We start from the raw sequence: 18,095 nt of genomic DNA, 5'->3' as shown, positions 1-18,095 counted from the left end.
CAATCGTCAACTTCCTATCTGTTAACAGAAACATACTATATGCCTAATTTTGATGGTATTTATATATCTTAATTGACAAATTACACTCATGCATGATCACATGATACAGATTTTATTATCAGGGATGTACTACTTTCACAAAATTGCTTCCAATTTTTTTACAATCAACATCATAAATTACATGGTTGACTGATATCTTTCTGTGTTACAAGTTACTGACTGGAAGTTTTTTGGGCTTTGATCTGTTTTTACCAAATTAAGCATATTCCCCGTTGTCACATCTAAACTGAATTTGAGTTGTTATGACAAACTTCGTACAGTGATCGTTTCAATTCCGGAACTATTTTCCTTTACTCCATCAGCGTGGAGTAGTATACGGGCCCGTATGCGGATCGGAGTTGGAACTGCCGGGGTGTTTTTTGTTTTGACTGTTGATATATTCATAGAAACGATTCCCTCGGGTTTTTCTTTTGTTGCCTTGATTTTGAATTCTTTTAATCAATGTATGATATTTGAACATAATTTAACTGTCGTTTATAATTCTAACATAAAATCGATTTTAAGTATCAATTAAGTAACATTTACATATTCAGACATGAACAAAAATGTATAGGGACAGGGTTAATATCTAACAAAACATGTTTAACCCCGCCGCATTTTTGCACTTGTCACAGGAGTCTTTGGCCTTTGTTAGTCTTGTATTTGTTTTTTTTTTCATTTATATGTTTTGGAGTTTAGTATGACTTTCATTTTCATTTTTTGCTGGTGTGTTTTGTATATGCGACTTTTTGTATTTCTTTGGTTCTTATAACATGACTGTGTACTTCAAAAGATCCCATCAGTATGATATTGTTTTATTTTATGTCATTATAATATATTTCTATTATGAATTACAAAATACGTTGAACCACAAACGTCAAAATTATTCTATCGGGTAGTGGAATGAACTATTTGTATATTCTTATAATTCTTTATAACTTTTGGACTATTTTAAATCTCGGTCTATTTCTGAAGTTAATTCTTACAAACTTTTGATTTTTTAACCCTGTATGCTAACATTGCCTATGTGAAATTTTTGAATTGATTGTATATACATTGAACGACAAATATATGTGACGTATAACATGTTCTGATGTCAGACACGTGATTCAATGAATGTGAGAGATGTTTTTGTGTACTGTTAAATTGTTCCTTTTAAAATGTAACACGATGATTACTGCTGTACCTATATTTTGACTATTTTATTTATAATGTCTGTTTAGTTCACGCATCATTGTAACTATAACTGAATTTGATGAGACTGTCATCAAAGTGAGAGTGTTAGTGCTATAAAACCAGGTTTAAACCACCATTTTCTACATTTGAAAATGCCTGTACCAAGTCAGGAATATGACAGTTCTTGTCCATTCTTTTTTATGTGTTTTGTTATTTGATTTTGCCGTGTGATTGTGCACTTTGCGATTGGATTTTCCTCTGGGTTCAGTAATTGTGATTATGATTTTGCTTTTCACTTACTAAATGTGAGTTCAACTAGTACACAAGTTATTGAGGACCACGTCCGGGTGGAAAATTTTCTCGCTGTGTGGAATACCTATTGATGACCTTCGGCTGTTATCTTCTCTTGGTCGGGTTGTTGTCTCTTTGACATATTCCCTATTTCCATTCTTAATTTTCTCGTTCTTAATTTTACAAACTAATTTTGTCTTTAAAATATAATTGAATTAACAATGACTTAAGTCTATATGATAAAAAAAAAAAACTTACCGAAAAAACTCGTTTAGTTTTTGGATCTGTTTCTGGCCTCTTTATACGATAAAGACCCATACAGATCTTTTCCACGAAACATCTCATTATCATATGCTCCTCTTTCTGACTCTACAGACCTATCATTCCAGTAACCATAGAATGCACTACTTCTTGGGCGATTCCAGCTGTTGAATCGACCAGGTATAGCACCAGCAAAAAATCCCTCATGAGCTGGCATTGTTCTGAAAAGAAGTAGATGAAATATGCATATTACTATATGTTCAAATGACTAATTTAGTTGAGACAGGCAAATATTGAAACTATTAACTGTACAATTTGGAAATCAAACCGACGAAGGTTTAAAATATATTTGCTTCCTAAACAAACTTGGCATTTTAATTTACTTAAATCCTATTACAAAATACAGTTCAGAGAATTAATTTAAATGGGAGTACCCCGGATACCCAGGGTAACACGATATGCATGAACATGTTGAATTTTTTTTTCAAATATGTTATACATCGCTTACTTTCTTATCATTTAAATTAGCAAAATTTCCAATACAATTCTTAAATCAACAGAATATAAAAATATAGATAAAATGGTTCTGATTTAAAACCACCTAAAGTGGTTAGCTTTGATAGATTTAGCTTTTGTTCACTCTGTATTAATAGCTGCATGTGATTAAAATGGTAACCTGTTTCACACAATATGATGATTTGGGAAAACACTTAATGGTTATTTGTTTGAATCTTGAAGAAAAACACAGATTATAATATGAAATTCAAATCTTTATACCAACTGCAAATAAAAAGTTAACTTAATAGTTCTATTATATTCTGACCTGTCTAAATCATCATCGACTAATGATTTACTTTTCGGACGTTTACTGTTACATACACATAGTACTATCATCAATGCTAGGAAGATGAAAAATAAAGGAAGTCCAACACCAAGGCCAATTATCAATGGGAAATTATCTGAAATTAAATAATAAGATTAAACATAAATTATTAGCTAGGATATGTTAAGTAAACAAATTGAAATAGTAAAATGAAATGATAAGGCATACATCTGTATATCTAACTAAGAAAAACATTTATTACTCCAACTGCCTGTAGTAAGAAGTTATTGGTTCACTCATCTCGATGTAAGAATAACAATTAACGAACTATAATAAATTGAAATTGCAGGTTAATAAATATTATTTGAATTGCAAAATTCATTTCTGTTTCAAAAAAACATGTTACAAGACACAAACTATAAGGTGACTAACTTTTTTTTCTCTTTCCTTATACATTATATAATCTATCCGTATGACTTATGATTTTAATACCAATTAGATATCTCATCTCTTTTATCTTATACATGTACAAGCTTACTGAGTGTGATACAATTTTTCTTTTTGTCACTTTTAACCTTGCTGAAATTAAACTCAGAGAGGACCAAAAGGCTCTAAGCAAATGGCAATTCAAAGCTCAAACACATAAAACAAATGGATAACAACAGTTACTGTTATATTCCTGTAATAGTTGGTGATTCTTATGTTCAGTATCAAAATGATTTGGACTATTTTTTCTATTTTTTTTAGCAATTTCTGTACTTTTTTTGGCAGCTACTTTATATCTTATTATTAAGGTATAAATATTTTCTGTATGAATTTATGGTATCAGAACTTACCTGTACTCTTAAGTGACCTAAAAAAAATGAAGACAAGTTTAATACTTCATAGTACATGATTGTAAATCTCAAAAACTACCTATAACTCATCAAAGATGTAATAAAAAAATTAAACCACAGAATGTATTTCGTCATAAAACAGGAAAAAGAACATACAAATTGATTATATTAATCAGTTAATAAGTTTAAAAAAGTATAGCTCAAATTTAGAAAATATTTATCATTATAAAGAGTAGAAAGGTTTTAGTTTATCTAGTGTATCTGTTTAATAGCTATAATGGAACTCTCTACTGGCATTTGGCCGTATTTCTTCTGTTAGTCTGATCTTCAAGTGAGTCTTATTCAAAATTTAAAATAATAAAGAAGACGTTAAAAAATTAAAATTAAAAAAATAAATTAACATTTTTTCCTGTGCATTGTTATTTTAGTACCAATAAAATAAAAAAAACTCACAATACTTATTTAAAAGAAATTAATATTTACAATCATAAGTTTACTTACGCACAATATGGTACGCCATTACTATTCACCGAACATTCCTGATTTGTTGGACACGCGTTCAATGTATTAAATGTGCCACAAATAGTTGTTGATGTCGTAATTGTAGCTGCAAGATCAAATAAAATTACGGTGTATTGTCACTCATCAAAGACATTGAAGCCATCATACTAAAACAAAGAATTCGTTAAATACTTCAGGATTCAGAAAAATTGACAAGAAATGTATGATGAAAACTAAACCAACTACACAGGGTTTGACATGCTCACACGCACATGGCTTAGATAGTTTATACTGGAATATCAGTGAAAGTAAAGTTTGCCTTAGTCATTGGCACATGGCTAAACACCACTGGTTGTCTTAGGTTTTTTTTATACTTTTTTGTATCAATTTTTCCTGATATCAAAATTATAACAGATTGGAATAATTCTTTGATCTAAGATATTTCAGTTTTAATTTATATTAACAAAAGGTGTGTTATCAGGTATAGATAATATTCAAACAAAAAACAACGAATGTAGCAAATTGTATATGTATCCATATAAAAAGCTATTAAATAGCATTATGAATAAAACTTTTGATAATTTTTTAAGTGTTTAAACATGTGGTATGCATTGGTCATTTTCTAACATATAATCTACATTTTAGAACAGGATGAAGAGCAAATGATTTTGTTTAATACTATAATTAAAGAATTTTAAATCATATTGTGTTCATTTGCTTTATTGACTGAATTTCTACAATAGAATTTATATTAGGAAAATAAAGAATTGATAATATTATCTTAATCAAAAGAAAAACTTAGCCTATGAATAAAGGAAGAAAAGTAGTATGAGTAATAAAGTACCTTTAACTCCTCCTGCTGTATGAATGGCAGCGGAAGTGGCACCAGCTGCAGCCGGAGAAGTTAGTCCTTCACCAAATGTCAGCATATCAACACCATTTACAAGGTTATTAATGGCAGCAGCAACATGATTTTGGCCAGTCGTAGTTTTAGAATTCAATATGACTGCATGATTCACAACTAAACTTCCTTTGCTGAAATAAAATTATAAATTGTTCTTAAAGCTTAAATCTCAACAACTGCAATACTTTTACAGAAGAGTTCATATAGTGTAGCATTTATAAGGTATAAAACGGTTATATATTTTTAAGGTCATGTACTATATGAACTTTAAAAATCTTTTTTTACAAGCTGGGATGTGAAGCTTTTCCTACCTTAATCTATACACAACTAGTTTAATGAAATTGTCTTTTGTTGCAGCTGAAGAAGAGTAGTAGGTTGTCAACTGAAACATAAAGTATATAATATTTTTTCATAAACTGTAAGGGTTTAATTATGCTTCAATCACATAAAGATAATATAATTTAAAGTCATAAAATTGTTGTTATCATTGATTGTTCTATTTCTCCTTAAAAATTTATACTGACATTTTCAGAATATTTGGCATTAGGTGTCAAAACAGTAATTACAAGGTCGTCGAAATGGTCACTGCCATGATTTATGTTGATGTGGGTAATGTTATTTGTATATAACGATTGTTTGTGAGTTTGATTTTAAATAGAATAAAGATGATTTCAAATCATTTTAAAATAATTTAGAGCATTTATGTTAAACAAGTTTTTTTAAGAGTGAAACTGACTGTATCAGAAGCTTTAAGTATAATCAGATTGATGAATTAAATTTTGCTATTGGTTCTTAGACCACTGGTATTTGAAAACACGAATTTTGTTGTTTAATGTAAGGACACAGAGCGCCTTTGTTGACTGATTGTTCCATCATTCTTTTTACTCTTGGTCATGGTGTACTCTTCTTTCAGTTCTGATTTTTCTACTATTCCTTAACCGTTTTGAATTGTTCTTTTTAGACATTATCATGATTACAAAGATGTAAACGATCCCATTTTACCTTAAAGTTTAAAAGAAAAATGCCTTTCCAAAATCAGGTTTTAAATCAAGATGGATACTATAATAAATTATAATAAGCAATCTTCAGATCATTATATTATTATTCAATAAGACATGCATTGTTAATGAACTTACCACAGAAACAGTCTCATTAAATAATTCTTGATAGTACACAGTATTTTCATTGGTTATGTCTTCATTGGGCGTGACACCTATTGTCAGAATTACTTCTACTTTTAATTCACCTGAAAAAAAAATATTTAGATTTAAAAAGATTAAAAGATTAAAATATGGGTACCTCGTAGTTCAGATTCATAATTCTGACTAAACATGATCATTTCGGGGCCTTTTATAGCTGACTATGCGGTATGGGCTTTGCTCATTGTTGAAGGCCATACCGTGAACAATAGTTGTTAATTTCTGTGTCATTTTGGTCTCTTGTGGAGAGTTGTGTCATTGACAATCGTACCGCATCTTCTTTTTTATATGATATTATAGGAGCAGTATAAATGCTAGAGACTGTGAGTGAAAAAGATGAATGATAATAACGTATTTAAAAACATAGGTACAATGTATATAGTAAACAAGAAAACGACAATAAACATAATCCATGAAACTAAGGTGAAGGTTGAAACAACAATGTAAGAAAGACATGTAGACTTTACTGTCAGTATGTTTACAAAATACAGTTAAGCTGTTGTAAATAGTATACATACCTAATCATCTAAACGAATGGATGAGCAAATATTTGTAGAAATGAGGTTCAGGCTAAATTATTTTGGAGATGGACACGAGAATCAGTGATCAAATACTAATGACCTTTTGCTAAGTGTCTAAAAAGTGAATCTAATCATAAAATCTGCATGCTGACCAATGAATTTTGAAAATGATGTCAGGTTAACCCTGTCTGACAATCGTGTAAAACTTGCACTGATTCCAATACCGAATAAATCTGTTCTCTGCTCATAGCAGCTTAAAATCAGTTAAATCACTTGATAATAAATTAGTCTTTAGCAGTCTCTGACCCATATAAAGAATGCAAGGACAACAGACAATTAATAGATGAGACCTTCGTAATATTAGGCATCTGTATCATTAATTGTATATGAATGTAAGATAGAATTATCCAATTATTCTATCTTCTATATTAAAGAGTTTATGACGATGCGTGAAATTATCAACACTTACTCACAAAAGAGGGACGAAAGATACCAAAGGGACAGTGAAACTCATAAATCAAAACAAACTGACAACGCCATGGCTAAAAATGAAAAAGACAAACAAACAACAGTACACACGACACAACTAGAAAACTAAAGAATAAACAACACGAACCCCACCAAAAAACTAGGGGTGATCTCAGGTGCTCCGGAAGGTTAAGCAGATCCTGCTCCAAATTCGGCACCCATCGTGTTGCTTATGTGATAACAAATCCGGTTAATAGTCTAATTCGGTAGGTCACATAAGGAAAGGGAAGGGGATTGTAGTTAAGACGTAAGGAACATATCCGATATCATTTGTGAAACGGTTATTCCATAACGGTCAACCAACTCGTGATGGCGTCCGTAAAATTTGCGAAGGGATGATTTCAACTTCACCATTTGGAACTCTTGGTTTAATAGCTTCCATGTGAGCAACAACCCTCTATCAAGAAAATCATGATAGGAAATGCAAGCACGGGAATATCGTATCAATTGGGAGATATATACCCTGTATGCAGGTGCTGCTGGAATGTTGCAACTTAGAAATGGAAAGTTCACAATTGGAAAGCTGAAATCATTTTGTCGTAAAGTTTTGTTTTCAACCGACCCTCATTGTCAATTTCTAGATGTAAGTCAAGATATGAGGCCGACTTAACTGTATCTGTAGTATCCTTTATCTCTAGCTCGATTGGATAGATGCGTTCCAAACAGTCACCAAATTTTGAATTATTTAGTGAAAGAACATCATCTAATATAGCGAAAAGTAGAGTTAAAGGATATTGCTAACTTCTTATCTTTCTTCCTAAGAAGTTTCTGCATGAAGTCAGCCTCATAATAATAAAGAAACAAGTCGGCAAGTAGAGGGGCACAGTTTGTTCCCATTGGAATGCCGACAGTCTGTTGGAAAACACGTCCTCCGAACGTAACAAATATGTTGTCAATCAAGAAATCAAGCATCTTGATAGTATCAATTTCAGAGAATTTTTTGTTCGAATCCTTTACAAAGTAGGATTTATCCCTCCCTAAGACAAGATACTTGTATCTACGTTGGCCATTCTCTTTTACGAAGCAAAGCAATACCAACTCTTTCAATTTGTCTTTAAGTTTGGAATGTGGAATACTAGTGTACAGAGTAAAAACTGTACCACTATTTGACGGTTATTTTTCTGAAATTCTTTGATGTGTATCATATGTTAATATATATAAACTATGACAATGAAGGGTTATGATAAAAAACGAAACAGTATTTCAAAATGTTTTTTTCCTAAATCTAAAAAGATTGATACAATTGAGAAAAAAAATGTGTTTATATTTTATTATAATCTGTGTATTTTCTAGATACTCATAGAGTATTTCTCAGGAATAGTTTATTGGAGCTTGGGCATTGGAGTACAATTGTAACAAGCAATCTGAAAAAAAAAGAATCTGGTTCCTATTCAATGAAATAACTTTAGCACAGATCATATAGGCAATCATAAAAGTCCTAGCTGCAAGCAAACCATTGCAGCAATGCAATTGTAAACAGTGATTAGTTTAGTAACCTTTATATGCATCTCAAGCACTATCAGAGTAAAAAGCCTGCATGTGCAGTAACTTACATTAGGAATTCAACAGCTAAAAAAGCTGTTTAATAAAGCTAAATACTGATATCATATCGTTTAGCTTTACCATTAATAATATAGCTTAATATGTAAAGCATTTTTGCAATAATCCTTAAAAAGAATGCAGTAGAGAAGTTGCACATTCAATTTTGTTTGTAATAAGTTATTTACAAGGGAATGATCTAAATAGTTGGTATAATCTTTAAAACAAATGTACAAGAATAAATTATTGAAAACTGAAAATGACGAGAAGTCCATTTGTTACATTTTTCATTATTTTTTTCACTGTTTTTCCTTCCTAAATTCTTAACTTATTCTCAGTGCAGTAAATGAGCATTTGTTTTCCATTATGTCTGTTTATTCTAAATTTTTCTTATCAAAATTTCATGTACAATTTTATGTGACAGAACATTAATTATGATAGTAAAAGACTGCAGCTACTTTTTATTTTTTTACTTCAGATTTTAGATACCTTTATTAGTTGTGCCATCTTTGGTTGATGCCTCTTGTGTTGTTGCTTTTTCAGTTGTTGTTTCTTGTGTTGTTACTTTTTCAGTTGTTGTTTTTTGTGTTGTTACTTTGTCAGTTGCCTTATTGGTTGCTTCTTGAGTTGTTGTCTTAACTATGGTAACCTCTTGAGTTGTCGCCTCTTGTATTGTGGTATCTTGTTGTGTTGTAGCTTCTTGAGTTGTAGCTTCTTGCGTTGTCGCCTCTTGTGTTATGGTATCTTGTGTAGCTGTAGCTTCTTGTGTTGTAGCATCTTGTGTTGTAGCTTCTTGCATTGTCACCTCTTGTGTTATGGTAGCTTGTTTTGCTGTAGCTTCTTGTGTTGTAGCATCTTGTGTAGTAGATTCTTGTGTAATAGCTTCTTGTGTTGTAGCTTCTTGTGTTATAGCTTCTTGTGTTGTAGCTTCTTGTGTTGTGGCTTCTTGCGTTGAAGCCTCTTGTGTTGTAGCTTCTTGTGTTGAAGCTTCTTGCGTTGTAGCCTCTTGTGTTGTAGCTTCTTGTGTTGTAGCGTCTTGTGTTGTTGCTTCTTGCGTTGTAGCTACTTGCGTTGTAGCTTCTTGTGTTGTTGATTCTTGTGTAGTGTTTCTTTTAGTTGGGGTGTCTAGAGCTTATGTAACAAAAAAAATGATATTTTTTCTATAAATATCTTGTACAGATAATATTCTTCAAATATAGTTATTAGAAGAGACCATGGTCAGCTATGTATAACGGCAGATTTTTTTTCTTCAAATAAACGCAATGGATTTAAAGTTAAAATTTCAGGCACAATTTAAAATTGATGAAGCACAAAAAGGATAGATTATATTGCATTCATGATAATCCAAAAGGTTGGTAGATCGGGGGTCTAAATCTAATGCATGTTTTTAAAATTGTCAAAATGCAGTTAGTATCATGATTTTTTTTGTAAAATATAATAACAAGTATGGATCATCGTGCTTTTTTTCTCGAGCTACTGGTTGAGCAAAATTGTTTAGATTTTGTATAGATTATGTATGGAAAACCCAAAGGGTGATAAAACGAAATCTTAACCATATAACTTTAAGATAAAACTTGAGAATATAGCTTTAATAATATGTTTTCAGATAAGAAAAAGAAGTAATTAGGTAACGGGACTCGTTTTCTTGCTTCATAACAAAATAGCAAAATTCACAACACACTCTATTATATCTATTTATCCCCCTTCTATCTAAGTTATGTACCATTATGTGGCCAAATTTTATAAAAAAAATAATAAAACAAAAATTATCTATATTTTGAAAAATACAGCCGTAAATATGATAAAACATATAATTTATTCTATATAAAAATGGAAAGTCTTACACATGAATTACATACTACTCTCGAAATTTGAACATGTCATCAAAGATTAAGACCGATTGTTATCTGCTTTTTAAAAATCCAAGATTGAGGAAAACAACAGAGCTTCCTTAAGATAAAGCAATCTAGAATTACCTGTTTGGTACAGTATAGCATAATATCTCATACAAACATAGATAGCATTCATACAAAAATTATTAGATCCACAAATGAGATATTAAATACTATTTAGGATCGATGGTTTAAGCAGAATAAATAAAATAGAAAACAAAAAACATTATGCAGAGTTGCACATGGTCGCATCAATGCCATGCAATAAAACAACATACAAACATTAACGGGTACACACTTGAAACGAGGCCTGCATGGCCAATTTAATAATTTTGATTTAAAAAATTGAACCACTTGGACACATTTATTCAATATTTTCTATCTATCTTGGTGAAATAATAATTAAAAACTAATGTAAGATAAAACTGTATACAAAAGAAATATAAACACTGCATGGTTGTATAGACATACCAACAATAAATTTTATTAGATGTCATTTGATATGCAGAAATTTTAACAAAGGTATTTTACATGATAATTTTGTTTTAGCATAATTGGAATAAAAAAATGCATAACTATCCATATTCCTATATAGAATTTACAGAATTCCTTCATGAAAGAGATGTTGAGATGAAAACATGGAATCCATATTACATCTCCTTTTTTTCAGTTGTAGATGGCAATAACTCAACTTATATCAGTTGATATCAATTTGATAAGCAAAACTTACTTTCACAGAGATTAAAAGCATTAATCTGATATCCAGCATTACAGGCACAATCATAAGAACCAACTGAATTTTTACAAGTTGAATAGGGAATACTGCCACAAGTGGTTGCATCTTCGCATTCATTTATGTCCAGTTCACAGTTGGTGCCATTCCATTCATGTTTACAAGTACAACTACCATTAACATTGTTACAATCCAGTGTATTGGAAACAATACAAGTACAGGCCTGAGAACAGCTATCTCCATAATTTGAACTGCCACATTCTGAAAAAAAGACGTTTGTAAAGTGGGAGTATGTGGACCAAAAATTCAATAATAGCTTACATGCTGCTTTTATAATGTTTACAACAAATTTGTATGAATCAAAGTGAATATTGAACTGACATACAAAATTATGTAAAATAAAATTGCAAATGACCATTTTTTAAACATAGATTTAAATACAGTTTTTCTAATGTGGATTCATTATTATTCATTGGATACCAATTTCCGTTGATGTCGTTTGAATAGGTAAACGAAGAAATTAAATGTTCAACGAAGAATAAATCTTCTATTTGCATTGATACAGTTTTTGCAAATCCATAAAAAATCAAATATCCACAAAAATGAAACTTTTCCCTTATACACGAAAATTGGTATCCACGATAATAAATGTATCTGAAATATCAGCCTACCTTGGCAACTTCCATCAGCTATTTTCTGGTATCCAGTAACACAATTGCACTCATGGGTACCATTTAAATTGCTACATTCAGAATTAGATGTAGTATTACATATAAAGGGAGTAACGTTACACTCATCAACATCCTCAGAACAGGTGGTTCCATACCAACCAGTTTTACAAGTACAACCACCGTCAACATTGTTACAGGATTCTGTATTGGTTACAACACAGCTACAGGTCTGAGCACAGTCTTTACCAAATGTGTTGGAACTGCATTCTGGAAAGGAAATGATTTTTAGGTCAGGAATAAGAAATTAATACATTGTTACCTTATTATCTGATATAAAGGATTTGGAGGTTTTTATTTCAGTATTTTTTTTAATTTTTAGGCAATTTTTTTATGATTTTTTTTACCATTACTCAATATTTTATAAACAAAGTCCAGATCCTCTTATCTGGAAGATTATATACTGTCTCTCTGTAAATATGAGAAATACATAAACACACATTTGAAGTTAATAGTCAAGTTGAAGTACAAAACAGACATTGATAAAAAATAAATTCTGTCAACTAACCGTTACAAACATCGGCGGAGTTAAAATAACCATCATTACAGACACAAACATAGGATCCATTGGTGTTTTCACACATTGAATACGTCTGACATATTGTTGAGTTACTTGTACATTCATTGACATCTGATTCACAATAATCCCCAGCCCAGCCAGTTTTACAATTACAACTTCCTTCAGTGTTGTTACAAGAATTGGTGTTTGCTATCACACATGTACAGTTTTCAGCACAGTTCTGTCCCCATTCTCCTTCAGCACAGGCTACAGTTCAGATTGAATTTAGTTTAGTTTAGTATATATCAATACCATGGAATTTGTTGTAGGTAAATTTCACACAGACTTACATATAATATGAACATCAAAGTTTGTTTTAATAAGTATTGAACTACATGTATCGACTTAAGAGAAAAAATATAAATGGAAACATCTTTCTTCAATACAAAGTTCCACAACTTTTCATTTGATCATAACGAAACAATCTTTTACATCGAGATTTTTTTTCCATTTAATTAAAAAAATATGAAAAGTAAATATTAACTACATAAAAAAAGCAACTGTAGTATACCGCTGTTCAAAAATCATAAATCGATTGAGAGAAAACAAATCCGGGTTACAAACTAAAACGAGGGAAACACATTAACTATAAAAGGAAACATCGAAACAACAGAAACACTCAAATTGTTTACTAACCTGTGCAACTCTGTGCATCACTGTCCAGTTTGGTACCATTTTTGGTACAGGAGCATTCGTACCCTGGTGTTTTATCAATGCATTTATCAGCACATGGATTGCTCGTCTCACACTCGTCGATGTCTGAAATTTTTAACAAACATACCGGTCTTTAATTATGTACGCTATAAACATGATAAATATACTGTTATATAAATTTCTGGTGAAATACACCTTTTAGATTTTTATGAATTATTTTCAGTTTTTTTTTTTGGTCTTGTAGTCATTACAATTAAGTTGTGAAGGGATTTTTTTTTTTAAATTTCTTGAACCATGTATTGTGTTTTATGTATTTCTGTATTTTTCATTAAAATCAAAGTATCATTTAAATTATCAGAGTTCCTTCATGTCTTTCAAACTTAATTACTGTTGTATTTAAAACAATGAAAGTATAGTAATTTAATAAGTTGTATCGCTTGTTGAAGACGTATTATGTGTTTCCCTCAAGGTAAATAATTGTTACTTTTGTTGCTGTCCTTTTAAGATCTATCCCCCTTCTCTTTTTATTCATATTTACCATTGCACTTGTAAAGTGTATAAATAAACAAAATGATGGATTAAGTTTTAGTAATAAGATAAATATTAATAATCTGTCTCAATCAAAATCATGGGAAAACGTACTTTTACAGATCCCAGTTACATTATCAGTCATTGTTAGATTGAATCCTGCTGGACATGTACAGTATTCTGATCCATCAGATTGAACAGCACAAGTTCCTGGGTTGGTACAATTCAAACTGGAACATTGGGTCTTAACTGTGAAAAAAATAATAAATACTCATATATATCTTTAAATATTGTAATGCATACACACTTTTGTGGTCATATTTTACCAGATTATTTTCATATATGATTGGTACATTAAGATATTAAAGCCATTTTTTGAAGTTGCATAAGTCGAATCTTATAATCATGTCAATGGTATCCCAAATCAAAACAAAATTTAGTAAAAACAGTTAATTTATTCAAAACACAAGTCTGATTATTTAATCAACGTTCGACCTTTTAAAAACCATAATGAAATACTTATAATAAAAATGGATTATATAATATAAGAGTAAATTATTATTTCCAACTATGTAGTTATCAAAGTGGAATTAAGAATTTCTGGACTAAAAAAGTTACTTGTGCATTTCCTCTGGTCTGTTGGGCTGAGAAGGTATCCATCATTACAAGAACACTTATAACTTCCTGGAGTATTAAGACAGTTCTGGTCACACTTGTTCAAGGTTGTATCACATTCATTGATATCTACAATTTAATAATAAGATTTCTCATTATTCGCCTAATAAAAAATGTCCACCAAAACGTCACTGATTATAAATTTTTTTCTCTATATTTTGGCAGCTATTTCAAAGTTGCAACTCATTAAATTTCTTCTTTAAATTACTAATGTTGTGCTCGTTTATTTTAGCAGTCAATGAAAACATTTTGTTTTCTTTACCTCTAAATATTTTAATCAAATGACATTTGATTAAAATAATTAGAGGTGAAGAAAACAAAACATTTATAAAACTTCGTAATTAACAATTAAAATAGACTATGCGCTATTAAATTGTTTTCCCTCTTGTTAAACTAATGTCAAGTCGTTGGTTCACTTTTCTTTTGTTTCAACAAATTATAAGCAAATCACATAACATTTTTGCTGAATATATCCTAGTAGAATTATTACACAGAATGTGGTACCGGGATCTGATGTAGAATTTTACAACAAAACACTAGATAATCCACATTACCTCGACATTTCTCATTTGCATCTTTTGTAAAGCCAGTTCTGCAATTACATGTAAAGCTTCCGTCTGTATTGGTACATAGTTGATCACATGGATTGTTATCACACTCGTTTACATCTAAAAAAAAGTAATCAGGGTTTACTAAAGTGCCCTGAACACCTTTCTACGAACAAAATCAGGAATTTTAAACTAGATTCAATAACCTCTACTTTTGAATGTTAAAAAAGCCAAGCCTTTGTACAGAAAATAAACTGAACATGATCACATGTCACAAATGAATTCATAATGTAATTTTTCATTTAATATAGACAATGTACAAATGACTTGAACAGGACTGTAGTATGGTTTGATGGTATATGAATATATTCAAGATTATTTAACTTTGTTTTCATTATTGAAGACATTTTAGTTGGACTTCAATATAAAAGTTAAGCTAAAACAATGTTAAGAATAGTATTAATATAAAAATTAGGCTTTAAGCTGAAGTACGTCTCCGAATGCGGGAATTTCTCGCTGAATTGAAGACCTATTGGTGACTTTCTGCTGGTGTGTGTTTGTGTTGCTTATTCTTTAATTTTTATGTTGTGTCATGTGTACTATTGTTTGTCCGTTTGTCTTTTTCGTTTTTTGCCATGGCATTGCCAGTTTATTTTCGATATATGAGCTTAACTGTCCCTCTAGTATCTCTCGTCCGTTTTCTATGGTCGGGTTGTTTGACACATTCCTCATTTCCATTCTCAATTTTATTTTGTTTACCAGTACAAGTTCCTGTTTCATTCTGATAACCAGCCACACACTTGCAGACAAACGTGCCAGGTGTGTTGACACATCTTTGGTTGGGAAAGGTATCACACGGGTTGACTACACCATTGCACTCATTTATATCAGCATTACACGTGGTCCCCTGCCATCCTGGTTTACACAAACATCCAGTTATACTGTCACACCTCTCTGCCCCAGAACCACAGTTACATGTATTATTACAGTTTTCACCCCAGTGGAACTGATCACAATCTGTAATATACATAAAACTATTGTTACCAATATGTCTTGTAATATATATATCAAATTAAAAAGGTCCATACTTAGTTGAATTTTGAAAACATAATTTATTTTTCTGCAAAAAAAAATAATTGTATTATTTTTGTAACAACTTCAATTTGACATATCTCATTTCAATTAAAGGGGAAAAAATCATTAAAAAAAAACAAAATGGTTTTATTTTTCTTTTCTAAATACTTTGTACTTACCTGAACAAGTTCTTCGATCGTTCTCCAAGAACTGACCAATTGTACAACTACATTTGAAACTTCCTGCTATATTAGAGCATGTTGACTTATCAAAACACAGATTTTTACTGTCATCGTTACATTCGTTTATATCTACAAAAAAGTATAACTTTTTAAATATTTGACTGTGGTAACTTTCAATCAAATCAATTAGGAATACATGCATTATCATGTTTCCATACATGTAGGAACCTTTAGCCTTTGTTTATGGGCTTAAATATTTTTGAAATTTTATGTTCAGTTGTATTTTTCAGATTTAAGTGTGGCGGAAGATAACCTCTGAGTGGCCTTAGATGCATGATTTTTTTTATGAGATGTTAGTGGCTTTGAACTAGCTGTCAGTTAACTGCGAGTACTCTGAGATCTGTACATTGTGTCTTTTTGTGTCGGGATGTATAATTACCCGGCCACGTCCACTTGTATTTTTGTCAATCTGATGAGTTAAGCCTTTTTCAACTGATTTTTATAGTTCGTTCTTTTGCTGTACTGTTATACCACTGTCCCAGGTTAGAGGAGGGTTAGGATCCCTCTTACATATCTAACCCCGCCACATTGTTTATGTATGTGCCTGTCCAAAATAAGGGGCCTGTAATTCAGTGGTTGTCGTTTGTTTATGTGTTACATTTTTGTTTTTCGTTTATTTTTTAAATATAAATAAGGCCGTCAGTTTTTTTGTTTGAATCGTTTTACATTGTCTTATCGGGGCCTTTTATAGCCGACTATGCGGTATGAGCTTTGCTCATTGTTGAAAGCCATACGGTGACCTATAGTTGTTAATGTCTGTGTCAGTTTGGTCTCTTGTGGACAGTTGTCTCATTGGCAATCATACCACATCTTTTTTTTATATCAGTCTGTCTTTTGCTGTTTGGTTTGTTTTAAGCTCAAAATAAAGTCCTCATTTTATGAATATTTTGTTTAATATCTGTGACCATCAAGTTACACTTTTCATGTAAGGTATTATTAATATGGAAGTTCTGTGATACGGTAGTTAGTTGAATCTGTCATGTGACTTCCTTCACCACGTGACCAGAATGTAGGTATCGTCATTTCCAACACGTGCTGATACACGGGTGATTTATTTTTATTCTATACTTAACAAAATATTGTGGAAAAAAAATCTAATTAGATGTTTACCCTCCCTCAGTCGTACAGGAATCAAGTTACGTACTTACGGAACATAAATTATTTCTATACTTCCATTCAGAATGACGATTCTGAAAGTGCAGGACACTTTATTAGAGCAGGGATACAGGCCTGCTTTCTATTTGGTTAATGAAGTCATAAAGGTGTGCGAAATTGACGACCTTTTTCGATGAAAAACATTATTCCAGAAATGACGTAATAACAGTGATTTACCTGTACAAGTTTGGTTATCAGCCTGAAGTACATATCCAGATTGACAATAACAAAATGCAGTGCTGTCTTTTAATCTGCATGCATAACTACAGGTCAGGTTATTCAGGGTACCACATGGATCAGACACTAAAAATTAAAATTCTATACTAGTACCTCATGTTCAATCTATCATCTGTAAACATTCTTCAATATATATTTTAATAAAAGAAATGTAAATATCAAATAAAAGATTTAAGTATCAGTGAAAAAACATCAGAAATATTGAGATTGTAGAGTTCTTATAATCTATAGTATTGTTTTAAACATTCTATATGATTAATAATATATAAAGATTCTGCATTATTCAAATCAATTGCAGAGTTAACGTTGTTGTGACTATTACATAATATTTTATGTGATCAAGTATCTTTCTCGACATTCAAGTATGAATTTCATATACATTAACTTATCTAATATACAGAATATTTATTTGATATACAGAAAAAAATTTGAAAAACAGAAACTAATTCATT

The 18,095-nt window shown here is 30.9% G+C and overlaps 1 protein-coding gene across 1 annotated transcript in view; it reads right to left on the bottom strand.

Moving 5' to 3' along the window:
- LOC139504043 (uncharacterized) overlaps window positions 1-18,095 on the bottom strand; it is an 88,550-nt gene that overhangs the window by 4,334 nt on the left and 66,121 nt on the right. The window contains exons 58-75 of the mRNA XM_071294100.1: window positions 17,584-17,709; window positions 16,189-16,320; window positions 15,695-15,952; window positions 14,942-15,055; window positions 14,331-14,456; window positions 13,827-13,961; window positions 13,167-13,289; window positions 12,480-12,737; window positions 11,915-12,181; window positions 11,241-11,504; window positions 9,108-9,749; window positions 5,968-6,077; window positions 5,143-5,213; window positions 4,772-4,962; window positions 3,928-4,033; window positions 3,427-3,443; window positions 2,591-2,726; window positions 1,765-1,988 (exon numbers count right to left, since the gene is read on the bottom strand). Coding sequence (XP_071150201.1) covers window positions 1,778-1,988; window positions 2,591-2,726; window positions 3,427-3,443; window positions 3,928-4,033; window positions 4,772-4,962; window positions 5,143-5,213; window positions 5,968-6,077; window positions 9,108-9,749; window positions 11,241-11,504; window positions 11,915-12,181; window positions 12,480-12,737; window positions 13,167-13,289; window positions 13,827-13,961; window positions 14,331-14,456; window positions 14,942-15,055; window positions 15,695-15,952; window positions 16,189-16,320; window positions 17,584-17,709 — 3,287 coding nt within the window. The 3' untranslated portion in view covers window positions 1,765-1,777. The remainder of the gene's footprint in view (window positions 1-1,764; window positions 1,989-2,590; window positions 2,727-3,426; window positions 3,444-3,927; window positions 4,034-4,771; window positions 4,963-5,142; window positions 5,214-5,967; window positions 6,078-9,107; window positions 9,750-11,240; window positions 11,505-11,914; window positions 12,182-12,479; window positions 12,738-13,166; window positions 13,290-13,826; window positions 13,962-14,330; window positions 14,457-14,941; window positions 15,056-15,694; window positions 15,953-16,188; window positions 16,321-17,583; window positions 17,710-18,095) is intronic.

This window comes from Mytilus edulis, chromosome 14, assembly GCF_963676685.1.
Source record: "Mytilus edulis chromosome 14, xbMytEdul2.2, whole genome shotgun sequence".
Lineage (NCBI taxonomy): Eukaryota > Metazoa > Mollusca > Bivalvia > Mytilida > Mytilidae > Mytilus > Mytilus edulis.
Note: the sequence above shows the minus strand (reverse complement) of the source record. Positions and strands in the feature narration are given on the sequence as shown.